Source organism: Nyctereutes procyonoides, unplaced genomic scaffold (genome assembly GCF_905146905.1).
Source record: "Nyctereutes procyonoides isolate TBG_1078 unplaced genomic scaffold, NYPRO_anot_genome, whole genome shotgun sequence".
In the NCBI taxonomy this organism is placed as follows: domain Eukaryota; kingdom Metazoa; phylum Chordata; class Mammalia; order Carnivora; family Canidae; genus Nyctereutes; species Nyctereutes procyonoides.
The window spans coordinates 18409535-18422858 of record NW_026575140.1 but is presented as its reverse complement, the minus strand read 5'-3'; the positions used below and the strand labels follow the sequence as shown (position 1 = coordinate 18422858).

The 13324-nt window shown below is 42.6% G+C and overlaps 2 protein-coding genes across 3 annotated transcripts in view; one reads left to right on the top strand and one right to left on the bottom strand.

The window, feature by feature from the left end:
• Positions 1 to 13324, bottom strand: part of GAN (gigaxonin) — a 61641-nt gene that overhangs the window by 47784 nt on the left and 533 nt on the right. The gene's annotated exons all lie outside the window — the stretch shown is intronic.
• On the top strand, positions 8338 to 9638 carry LOC129497790 (40S ribosomal protein S21-like). The gene is made up of 2 exons (XM_055306936.1): positions 8338 to 8358; positions 9336 to 9638. The coding sequence occupies exons 1-2, from the start codon at positions 8338 to 8340 to the stop codon at positions 9636 to 9638; spliced, it is 324 nt and encodes a 107-aa protein (XP_055162911.1).

Below are 13324 nucleotides of genomic sequence, written 5' to 3'. Positions count from 1 at the left end.
TAAAAATGGTTTTTATATTTTTAAAAGGTTGTTAAAACAAAAACCAAGAAGACTATGTGTCAGAGGCCTCCTGTGGCCTGAAAAGCCTAAAATATTCGACTCTGTACAGAAAAACTTTGCCAAACCCTGTTCTAAATATTTTTATAGTAGAAAGCATACAACATTTAAAAATCCGGTCTAGGGACACCTGGGTGGCTCAGCAGTTGAGCATCTGCTTTTGGCTCAGGGTATGATCCCAGGGTCTGGGATCAAGTCCCACATCGGGCTCCATGCATGGAGCCTGCTTCTCCTTCTGCCCGTGTCCCTGCCTCTCTCTCTCTCTCTCTCTCTCCTCTCTGTGTGCCTCATGAATAAATAAATAAAATCTTTAAAAAAGAAAAAGAAAAAAGAACTGGATATTAAAATGTCAAAGGGGAATGATGAAGCAAGTTGCATCACACAGCAACATGATGTAATAACAACTGGCTATTAAAAAGGATGATTAGGGCATGATATTGAACTGTAAGAAAGGAGAGGGAAAGATGAACCGTAAGTGACGGGTCCTTCTGGATGACAAGTACGCTGTCCAGAACTAGAATTTAGGGTGACATAAATAACTCTTGTGTGATCTTCTGTGATTATTTTTGTGTAAAAAAAAAATCTTAATATTTAAATCTGGTTCTTGTAATTTTGCAAATAAAGCAGTCAATAAAATTTACCTCTTAGAAGACAAGGTTTGAAAATGCATGTTAAAGTTTTAAGATGAGTTCAAAGGCAGAATCATGATGCAGCAAACTTGTGAAGCAAAAAATTCCTCTAGAATGAAACAAGCCTGAGCCCTCACTCTTGGTCACACCCTGACCTTCTGGAAACGCACATAAAAGACAGATATTCATGCCACAACCTGTCAAGACAGTTCCAGATTTTCTACTCAGAATGCATTTTCAGATGCTATTTAAAAGAGGCTCCTTCTGTGCCCTTTGAAGACCCCATGAACATGGTCCTCTCAAGCGCTGGCCCTCTGATTTGGGGGCACTTCTGACAAGGGTTCTTTAACTGAAAACTGGCTCCTCTGGTTCTTTTTCGCTGCAGCATACAAATGGCACGAAGAACTACAGAACTTCCGTATTTCTATTCACCTTCTATTCCTTCATTGCCAATGTAGAGAGTCAGAAGGAGGGCTTATGCCTTTTCAAAGGCAGAGCAAGTGGAACTCCTGAATAAACTCAACGGAAAAGTAAGAATTTATATGAATATATTATTGTGTTCATATTCATCCTTTCAAAGCAGTTCAAACCAAAGCATGAAATGAAGGTTAAGAAACAGGGTTTTGTTTTTTTCTTTTTGGGAAAGGAGATAGTGGGGGTAGAGAAAAACAGAAACAAAAACAGCCTCAACATAGCCCCATGAGCTCCCTTTCAGAAAGGATGTGCTGAGCGCCTCTCCAGCAGCTTCAAGCCGCCTTCTTGCTTCTGGCGCCTCCATAATTTACAATCTACCGGTATAAACTTCTCCAAACAACTTGAAGCTGAAAGTGCCTTCCAAAATGTTGTCAAGGGAATGAATGCTCCTCAATTAATTCTTTAGTCATGTTGTAACAAAAGCGCTCTCACTGGAGCTGCTCCTTCTGAATAAAGAATTTGGTCCCTTCCCCAGGTTTCCTGGCACCAGAAATGGCCTGTTGGGTTGACTGTGCATCTCAAACAGAGCAAATCCAAGACTCTTGCAGGAACCTCTGCTGTGGGATGGTTTATTCTGTCCCTTTGCCCCAACCCCAGCAGATGTTCAGCTACTCAGCAAAATGTTATAGCAAGAAGTGTAACCTTGTCTGGAAGCAGCGTGTCCAGCATCCTGAACTCTGATCTTCCAAGTCTTCATCAGTCCCTATAGACAGCAGCCAACCCACTCCTCTTGTGGATGGGGTTTCTAGTAGTGGGCTTAGTGCCTCTGGCCCTAGAGATAAAGACAAGGGCTCTGAAAGCACCCAGTCCACCTATTTCTCCCCACTAAATGACAGACCGGCAGGCAGCGCTGAGGGCACGCACAATATGCTAGAGGAGCTGAAAGGGAAGGATTACTAGGTGGAACTGGGGAAATAGCTATGGAAACCAGGTCCTGAAGGATGAGCACAAATGTATCTGCCAGGAAAGAGGAGGTTGAGAAAGGCAGAGCTAAGAAATACATGTAAAAATAAACATACGTATTCACAGATCTGCGAAGCACTCGTAGAATTTTCAAGAACCAGAAGAGAATTCAACACAAAACAAAATGTTACGTTCCCCACTTTCCTTAGACAGCCAGCTGAAAACCCGCTACCTCCCTCTTTTCCTTCCTCATCCTTGGTCCCCACATTCAGTGAATGGCAGGCTGCTTTCTTCCCGAATCCTGGATGCTGGCCACTCTCTGGTGCCCAGGATACTGCCACGGCAAGCTGTCCACAGCAGCCAGCAACTCCAGTGCCCTCCCAGTCCTGTGTATGTACAACTACTAAGTCATCTTCCTGAAGTGAAGCTCCATTCATAGTACTAGTGTTTAATGAGTGAATAAAAATCACAGCTAATTAGCTGGCACTCTTGAATATAGTTCTTACCTGCCTGTCATCCACACCTGCAACCATGCCTATTTGAGCCTCCAGTCCAGTGAGTCTACTGACTACGTGATGCACATCTTCTGATCCTGAGCCTACCTTTCTCTTGCCTGAATGATCCTTGCCCCTCTGTGGGCACCACCACTCCCTCACTCCCTAGTCTTTCCTCTTCAAGGCTTTGCCCAAGTTCTGTTTCCTGCATGAAGCCTTAGGTGATCACCTAAGTACTCCTTCCCCTGCACAACTCCTATAGCCACAGGCATTTATACAATTCAATTAGTTTCTATCCTATGCTCTGTCTTTGCGTAACTAAGGTGTAAACTTTGAGAACAGATTCTCTAAAGCGGTCCCTAATTTGATACAGTAAGTGATAAGCACGGTTTCCTGGTGATCAGGAGGATGTAAACTTAAGACTCTCTTTGGTCCTTCCCTTCTTCTCACTACAAGTCCTGTTGCCACTATCTGTAATCCAGATAGTTCACTTTGACTCACTGACAAACCCTAGTTCAGGGCCTCCTTATTTCCCGTCCCAACAACTGCAGCATCCTCCTAAATAGGACCACATCTTCTCCTTCTTAAAACCTCAGTGTCTATCCATACATAACCCTTAAAATAAAACCTCAACTCTTGTTTGAACTAAACTATGTTGGAAGATTCTATTGGGTTCCTTGCCCACCCCCCACTACCTCCCCAGTCGGCTCCCAAACTCAGGGGAATGCTACAGTGAAAGTTTAATCTTACTGGAGCACAGAGTGAGTGCCAACCCAGAAAACTGGGGTCCTGTCCACCCTGCTAACCTTGTTTCATGCTATTCTACCCAGCGCTCACCATCTTGTGTTGGCATCCTTCTGCCCCTGCCCCCATCTGATGTGCCAGTCTGTTCTTGTCCCTGGACCACAGCCCTTCAGTTTCCTGTGCCCCCTGAGCTACCCCTGCCCAACCCCACCCTCCACCCCTGCTCATGTCAAATCCTCCTCCTCCTCCTCCTCTACCACCACAGTCAGCCCTCCAGACTGCAGCAGCACCCACGTCCATCCCTTACATCTCCCTGTGGTGAGCTTCTTCACTGCCTGCCTCCTCAGATGGACTCACAGGTGCTGGAGCCCCGTGTGCCCAGTGCATGGCTGTGCAGCACAAAAACACTCAAGAAAAGTTTAGTGAATGAATAGGCATATTAGGGAACTTTGAGCAAGAATCCATGTTCTCTATTTAAAGACAGGTGTTTCTGTAAATGTGATTAACTGGGGTCACTAATGTAGTAGTGAATGATCAGATGAGTCATTTCAATATACGTTTACAGCTGACTCTCAGAATGATCTACTCCAAAAATAAAGTCAACGTATCCTTTTCCCATTCTTGAAATGGATGGTACCACACAACATCAGGATACACAGTACTAAAAAATTAAGTGAACATCAAAAATCAGTTGAAAAGTCTTTGAATCAATGTTTATTTCCTTTACTAGCCCCACAGAGGTAGAAAAAAATATGAAATAATTTAGTCTCCACGTACTTAGTCTCAGTTTTGACACTGTTTGTGGGAGATGCACCCAGATAGCAGCCAGCACATAAAGAAAACAAAGCCTTGGAAAGTGCAATACTCTGTCAACTAGTGAAATGTGTCCTTGTCTGTCACCTGTCACCATGGTCTTCCCAGCACCTAGCTGTCAGAGTATCTTCAGAAGTATCTGAAGAACAAATGTCTAAACCTACAGTCAAGTCCTGAGACCGTTAACACTAATGACTATAAGGTCCCTTTACTGCCAACTCAAGCTGTGATGAGTTAATACATAGGACATTTCAATACTTTAAGACAATGCTATCTTTTTTTTTTAATGCTATCTTTTTTAAAATGGATTTTTTTTTCTTTTTGAGAACAGATGACACTCAAAGTTACCTTAGTTTCAGGTGTACAACATAGCGACTCATAAGTCTGTACATTATGCTGTGCTCACAAGTGTGGCTACCATCTGTTGCCATACAACTATTATAATATTACTGACTGTATTCCCTATGCTGTGCCTTCTATTCCCATGACTTACTCATTTCATAATTGGAAGCCTGTATCTCCCCCTTACCACCACCCCACCCCCCATCAGCTCCCAGCAACTATAAGCTCGTTCTCTGTATTTCTAGGTCTGAGTTTTTGCTTTTTGTTGTTTATTCATTTATGGCTTTTTTTTTTTTTAGATTTTACTTATGTGTGAAATTATATGATATTTTCTTTCTCACTCTGACTTATTTCACTAAGCATAAAACCCTCTAGGCTCATCCATATTGTCTCAAATGGCAGGATCTCATCCTTTTTCATGGTTGTGTAATATTCCACCATGTACATATACCACATCTTCCTTACCCATTCATCTATTGTTGGACACTCAGGTTGCTTACATGTCTTGGCTATTGTAAATAATGCTGCAATAAATGTAGGAATATATACATATATATTTCAAATTAGTGTTTTCATTTTCTTGGGTAAACAATAGTGGAATTATTGGATATGTTATTTCTAATTTTAATTTTCTGAGGAAACTCCATACTGTTTTCTGCAGTGACTGCAGAATACCAGTTTGTATTCCCAGCAACAATGCATGAGGGTTCCTTCTCTACATCCATGCCAACACTTGCTATTTCTTATCTTTTTTATTTTAGCCCTTCTAACAGGTATACAGTAACATCTCACTGTGACTTTGATTTGCATTTCCCTGATGATAAGTGATGTCGAGCACCTTTTGATGTGTCTGTTGACCATTTAGATGTCTTCTTTGGAAAAAAAGACAATGTTAATTCTTGAACTGTAGTTTATTATTGGTTAAGTGCAATCCCACAAGTGTATGGGTTAAGGCAGGGATGACATTTCTAAGAATGTACCAACAGGGCAGCCAGGGTGGCTCAGCAGTTTGGCGCAGCCTTTCGGCCCAGGGTGTGACCCTGGAGACCCGGGATTGAGTCCCGCGTCGGGTTCCCTGCGTGGAGCCTGCTTCTCCCTCTGCCTGTGTCTCTGCCTCTCTCTCTGAGTCTCTCATGAATAAATAAATAAAATCTTAAAAAAGAAATAGTGTACCAACAGCTGTGACAGTGGTGCATATTTTCATAATTCACTTTCCTATCAATAGCAAAGGAGATGATAGGGAAAGGAAGTCAATCAACCACTTTGTTCTTTCCCCTCCATCCCCCAACTGCAGGAGGTGAGAAAACTGAAATTTTATTCCCACCCTGCCAACCATAGGGACTAGCATTTTCAGGCAGGGGATAAAGTTGGTATCTCTGTTCACACAAGGCAGTACAGGGGCCAGGCAGGAAAGCCAACAAGCAAACAAAGAAACCAATTAACCAATCACACCCACAATGTCCCCTATCTGCTAGGGTAGGTCTAAACTTTGCATACTAGCTTTGGTGTCGGAAGAAAACTGGGCTTTGGTAGGAAATGCTTCCTTTTACTAACCAAAAGACTATATAGGAAGACAACACAGCATACTGGCCTCCAATTCCACCCTGAAGGAGAAGTGGGCAAAGAAAGAAGGGGAACTGAGGATTCTCTTGGCTCTTCACAGGGCCACTTTCCCAAACTTCCGACCACGGCCACTTCAGAAGAGGCTCATACCAACCCCATACTCCAATGAGACGTTTCCTCCAATTCAAGGACAGATATGATTTAAGTGGCAAAAGTCTAAAAATAATTTGAGCTCAATAATAATAAACAATTCATAATTATTCAGAAGTACAGGCAACCAGTTACTGAAGATGCTCATGTGACCACGAAACCATGTTCCACGGTATTTCTATTCATCTTACCATGCTAAATACAAAAATCACAAGTATCAAAGGATCTTTCAAATTATTCCTAAAAAGAAAACTACAGAAAACACTCAGTAGTTGAAAAGAATCACAGAATATCTGTGAGCAAAAATAGACATTTAAGGTTCTATACCCATCAGCATGTTAACTTGACAACGGATATGAAGGACATTTTATTTGTCTATATCCCCTAACTCATTTTATTTGTCTATATCCCATAACTCATCGGTCTATTTTTTAAAACCAGACCTTCCATCTTCCATTTCCGATACATGCTGTCTCTCAAAGCCTTAGTGTTTAAAGGCTGTCTCATTTAACAAAATTTTACCAAGACCTTATCTTCCATAAGTATTCTATTTTTTAAAATCTCTCTGAATAGAGGGGAAATATTATAATTTATTCTCACAGAGGAATGGAATCAGCAAACATTAGACCATCATTTTAGAGCTAAGTCACTTTTTGGCAGTAACTACCAAGAAAGAAGACTTCACTCTCTGCTCCTCTGAGCACAGGGGTCAAGAGCTTTGGCTGAGCACTAGTGGGCATTTAGACACACATGACCCTTGCCCTCCAAAGAACTACAGATGCCACTCCGTCTCAGCCTCTCATTTCCTTCCTTCTTTGGACCCAGCATGTCTCAGGGGATGGAGAGCCCACAGGAAGTACTTGAATTCAAGGTTGCAACCACAGTGCCACTTGTCACACCCTATACCTCCACGTCTCCACCCTTAACCTAGAATTCTAACTTACAAATTATTCATTTATATTACAGCTTCAGTGGACAAAATGATAGACTTGTCTTCTGCCCAAGGATCATGCGGCTCCCTGAAGGACTAACCTCACAGTACTTATAAGCCAAATGACTCCTTATTTATCCTAATTATGTTTTCTTTATGGATTATAAATAGATTTTAAACCTCACTTTGATATCATGAGACAAACTGATGAACAGTGTAAACAACAGAGTGGCTTTGTAATCCAGACGCTTAGACTGTATTATCCAAATCTACATCCTAAGAACCAGAGTTTGTGGAAAAGCACTTTGCTTGACTCTCTAAATTACCTAAGAGAAATTACTTTAAAAACATTGAAGAGGACTTACAGGGAAAAATACAAACTGTAAGAAGAGGTAGAAGTCAAAAGGCATAGGTTAAAGAATGAGAACTTATCTGTGTTCATTAGAGCTACCTTTTACTTCTATCACATATACTGTTACTCATAATAATCCTCAGGCAAGTTCTACAGTTAAGTCTAAACACTCAACATTTCACTTTATGTCAGACTCATTAGTCTAACGAGTACTGATTTGTTTCATCATTTGAAACCTTCCAAAAACCTCTCCAGACTTAGAGCATTCACTGCTACTAGCAGGAGGAACCACTGTTTCAGATAAATAAACAAATACCTTTAGGCTGAAATGAGTAATCTATGTTAAATGTGGAGCTCCAACTCGCAAGTGTTTAGTTTCCTTAGAAGCCAAAGAAAATACTGCTTTGGTCTTCTGAAACAGAACATACTTTAGTATCAGGTCTGAAAAACTCACAGGGTTGAATCAAACACAAATGCAAACACTAAAAAGGGAAGGAGAGGGCAGCCCCGGGTGGCTCAGCAGTTTAGCACTGCCTTCAGCCCAGGGCCTGATCCTGGAGACCTAGGGTCAAGTCCCATGTCGGGCTCCCTGAGTAGAGCCTGCTTCTCCCTCTGCCTGTGTCTCTACCTCTCTTTCTCTGTGTGTCTCTCATGAATAAATAAATAAAATCTTAAAAAAAAAAAAAGGGGGGGGGGAATGAGAAGTGGGAGAAACACAAAGAGGAGAAGAAGAAAAAAAAAATCATTTTGTGTGATGTGACTGCAAGCCCTTCAGGACAGATGTTATTTTGTGAAGTAGTTGTTTGGGATGCCTTACAGCGGCTAGACACAAACAAGGCCCAGATCCATTACAAGATATTCAGGCCCAACTTATTTCCCATCACCATGAAGAACAGCAAGAGGCAGGTGTCACCATTTGAATTGAAGAACACTCAAGATTCAGTTAAGAGTCTCAGAACAGAAGCTTCTTCTAGCTGAACCCTTGGGCACTAACTAAGCAACTTAACAGGCTACAGTCACCATTCAAAATCCCATGACAGTTAGGAGCAGCTGCATGCAAGGGACCTCAAACTCAAAGCGTAAATCTCAGAAAAGGGACTTGGGTACTAGCAACATGCTCTGCACGCAGTAGACAACTAATGGACCTTAGGGCCTATCAAGCACAGGACAGGTTTCAGGTGCCCAAAGAAAGGATGATGACAATTTCTATGCTGTTCTGAAACTTGGACTTCCTACAGAGATCATATTAGTCTCCATAAGTAGTTCATCAGCATCATCTATGAGTCAAAGTTTAGATTTAAATGGCAAAACAGACTCATCGATAATTAGGCCTTGGAATACATCCAGATTAACAGCATAAAGTAAATGCTTGTTACAGAACAGCTCTATGAGGCTGGGTTTATATAGAATACCCAACCAAATCCTATATGACAGGGCAAAGGAAATGCTTTAATGTCAATGCACAACACAACTTTAAACGATGCAATAAAGCTGTAAGAACAGAAACAGACCCCCTCTCCACAACATATACACACACAGCAAAACAAAATACCATGGAGCTGCACAATTCAGGCCATTCATGGGGCCTGGCCAACCTCACTTTGCAGATGAAGAAACCAAATCCCAGAATGCAGTCCAAAACAATGTAGGCTGGATTCTGGGCCCAACGTCTCTACTCCACCCTTGCAAGACCAGCTTTGTCCGAAAAAAATAAGGAAGGGGGACAAACTGCCATTCTTACTGTCCGCTGATTCAAGGGATCTAAAAATCTTGAGACTTTTTCTTCCCTTTACTCTCCTGGACTTTAGCTCCAGGAAATGCTAAATAAATTAATGTTCCAATAGATCCTCTAGAAAAAAAAATGAAATTCTCAAAATGAATAGAGGCTTTTCTGGGTCCATGTTCGTGGAGGTGACAGTAGGCACATCCTCGACGTGCAGGAGGATGCAGGCAAGTTTGTGTACCTGTCCATGCTGTGGAAATGTTCCGCCAGCAACTACTTTGTCAGCTATAAGGACCACACATCCATGCAAGTAAATGTAGTTGAGGCTGACAAGGTGACAGGCAAGCTCAACAGCCAGTTTAAAACCAATGCTATCTGGGAGGGCATTCACAGGTTGGGTGAATCAGAGGACTCCATCCTCCAACTGGCCAAGGCTGATGGCATCGTTTCAAAAAACTTCTGACTGGAGAGGATCATGGATGTGGAATATATGTCATAAATAAATAGCACCTCTCTCCCCAAAAGAGAGTGAATAAAAGACAGGAACCTGCACATGGCCCCGCAGATTCATACAGCAGTTCTCTGCAAATCCTTTTCACATATCTTATTCCCAAAGAACCACAGCTCACAAAAGAGTCTGAACTCTGTATCAGATCAATGGGATTGTGCCAGAATCAGAAGAGCCTCAGACATGAAGCAAAGCAAACTTTGCAATATTCAAGAGAAAGGGAAATTTCCTATAAGCCTCAGGGAATCTTTCCCAGAAGGTCTCAGGGTTGCTGAGAAAGGAAAGATTCTGTGGGCCATTATATCAACGAATTCAATTTTGCCACCCTTAGAGGTCATCGGCTACATTTAGATTTAGTTTACCCAACAAACCAAAGGAAAACATCATTCAGAGATCAGAATGAGGAAAAGCTGGGTAGAGGGAGTACTGTGAAAGCAGCATCCCACTTACTGAGCTTAATGATGGACAAGGGAAGGTCCTGCCTTTCAGTATCATCTGTATCCTGACGCTGCATGACACATACTCTACACAAATTTTCTGTTTCTTCCCTTTTATACTTATACTTTTATAGAAAGTCTTTCTAGTGTATGATAGCTAAGACTATCAGGCGGAAAAATAAATCCTAAACCAAAGATAAAGCACAGGAAAAGATCATACCAATAAGTCAGGTTAAAAAGCTTTTCTATATTAAGTAGAAAGTATACCAAGCTAACTGCTTTAATTCCTACTCTGACAAAGCTGAATTGGTTCCCTTTGTTGAGCATTGAGAAGCAATATATAACAGTTTCTAAATCATACAGCTTTATGCTTCTTAGGATAGTTACTTAAACTAGATTACCTAATGACATTAAATAAACAAAACTCAAATGTTTATAAAACTTCAGAGACTACCAAACTTTGGAACACCCAATCCAGATAGATTAATGACACCACAGACCTAAATGCTTAAGCTTCAAAAGGGAAAGAAATATCAAGTGCTAGAACATGGAAATTCATTTTGTTTCAGCATAATTCTTTAGAGTTCCTTTCAAACAAAACAGATACAGATAAAAGCCCAAAATCATAGGTGTCAAATATTATTAAACAGATTATTTCTAGGTAGTAATACAGATCAAATTACTTTGAAGTAGTCTTGAGATTGATCATTTTAAAAGATAACCAAGACATCAAGAACATTTTACCACGTCCAGAAATAAACCTAAAATAATTAACTGGTCACTGGCAAAAAAAACCTATATTGGCTGATTCATGTTTATCTATAAAAGGTCAAAAATATCCACCCTACCTACAAAACAAGATGGTTGAAAGTGAAAATGAAAATGAGACAGTATATAAAAGCACTTGATAAGCATTTAAATTACAACATTGTGAATAGACTGACAGTAGAGTTTACACAAAAAATAGTTAAGTATGAGTTAAGGTTGTAACTTGGTATGGCTACAGTAGAAGATGAGGCGTCAGTAACTTGGAGTCTGATCTGAGTTCATCCACTAAGTACTACTAACTTCATCATAATACAGATCACTAAGGCCCACTGAGCCCCATTTCCCTATTTGAAAAGTAACAGGATCAGACCAGAGAAGATCTAAAGTCCCTTCCAGCTTAGCCACTTTGACTGGTAACATTTCACGCCTTAGTTACTGCTATTATAAATAAGTAACATTTGACATTACTAAATATTCTCATGATTTGCCACCTGTCACAAGTGGATACCACACCTTTCCTAATACAGCCTATACAGCAGGGAATACCACCACTAACTTTGGAGACCCATGTGCTCACCTGGAGGAGTTCAAAGCACTATTACATATTCCTGCGAAGGTCAAAGATTAAATGAGATGAAGACACATTGTCTCTCTCATTTATCAGACAAGTGAGCTGAAGTCAAGAGTAAGTCATCTGACAACAGCTCACAGCTATAAAAGCAAAAAAGCTGGAAGGAGAAAATAGGCCTAGGGCTCTTCTCAATTAGGGATAACTGAGCATCTGAAATGAAATATAACAGAGCCAATCGTCTAATGTCCAACCTGCTGGAGAAAAAGGGCAGCAATCACGCAATCAACACATCCGCTGAACCACGAGGCACCGTTCTTGCTGGCTGCCGGGGATACAGTAATGGACAAAAGAAAAATTCCTGGCCTCACAGAGCTTACACTGTGGTTGGGGAAGATGGACAAAGTCAATGAGTAAAATACAGAGCACATTATAGTGATAAGAGGTATGGAGAAAATTGAAGCGTGGAGAGGGGATAGAAAGCTTGGGCTTGGTGATTTGTAATTTTCTTTTGAGCCTGCTGGATGCCTCTTACAAGACTACAACAATAACGTGTCCAAAGTGTTTCCCCAAACAGAGAATACTATGGATACAGGGAAGACTCCGACCTGCTGATTCCGATTTGACATCGATTGCTCAAACCTCTGAACTGCCAGCTAGGAGCGGGCTATCCTACTGGCAATCCAAATTCCATACTAAGAGTCTCTCGGCTCCCCCTTTAACTCCACAAAGAGTGCAAGCGGATTTGCAGGAGGCAGTCAGGAGAAGTTCCAAGGGCGCCTGCACTGCTTCTGACTTAGCACAGATAATGCAAAACTGCAAATGGGAGTTTGGGCGCTGTGCTGGGCCGGGACACAGCACTAAAAATACAGTGCACATCATTTTGCTTTTTTCTGATCTGTCGATTCTACTGACAGTCTCTACTATTAGTCTATATTTAACCAGCTTACTGGACAGGTTCTCCAGCTTTTGGCTTTTTTTTTTTTTTCCTTTCTTTTATTAAAAGAGCAACCCAGTTTGCAAGAAAGTTGCTGTAAGAAAATAATAGCTTCCCTGCAGGATCTGATAGGCTTGGTTAGGCAGGATCTTAGCAACCTCAATTAACCCGGTTAAGTTGGGCGAGCATATCAGGTTAAGCTTTGTTTTACCTGAGTTGTAAAATGCCCTCTGAGTCTCTAGAATCTCAGGATCCTCGCCGGTAACCGCATCCTGAGAATGGCAGTAAGTGCTCTAAAATTAGCTACGGCTTACTCCAACGTGTGTCTAACGCACCGCCCTGCTTCTAAGCGGAGCTTCCACCGCAAGAGAAGAAGAGGAGGAGAAGAGAAGAGAAGAGAAGAGAAGAGAAGAGAAGAGAAGAGAAGAGAAGAGAAGAGAAGAGAAGAGAAGAGAAGAGGAGAAGAGAAGAGAAGAGAAGAGAAGAGAAGAGAAGAGAAGAGAAGAGAAGAGAAGAGAAGAGAAGAGAAGAGAAGAGAAGAGAAGAGAAGAGAAGAGAAGAGAAGAAGAGAAGGCACGTCCGGCGAGAACGTGGGCCTCGGGGGTCGGACCGCCGCTCCGGGGAGAGGATCCCACGGGGTTTCCCGGCGCCCCGGGCCGGCGAGGAAGCGCCTGCTCGGCTCCCCAGCGGGAGGGGCGCGCCCGGCTCGGTCCGCCGCGCCCGCCCGGCCCACGACGCGAGGCGGAGGCGAGCGGCCGGCAAACTTCAGCCGCGCTCGAGGGCCAGGCCCGGGCGAGGCTCCGCCCTGCCTGCCCGCCCGCGGGTGCGGGTGCGGGTGCGGGTCCCGGGCCGGCCGAGGACGGCGTCCGGGGGGCCCGGGCAGCTCGGAGGCCCGGGCGGGCGGCGGGCGGCGGGCGGCGGGCGGCGCAGC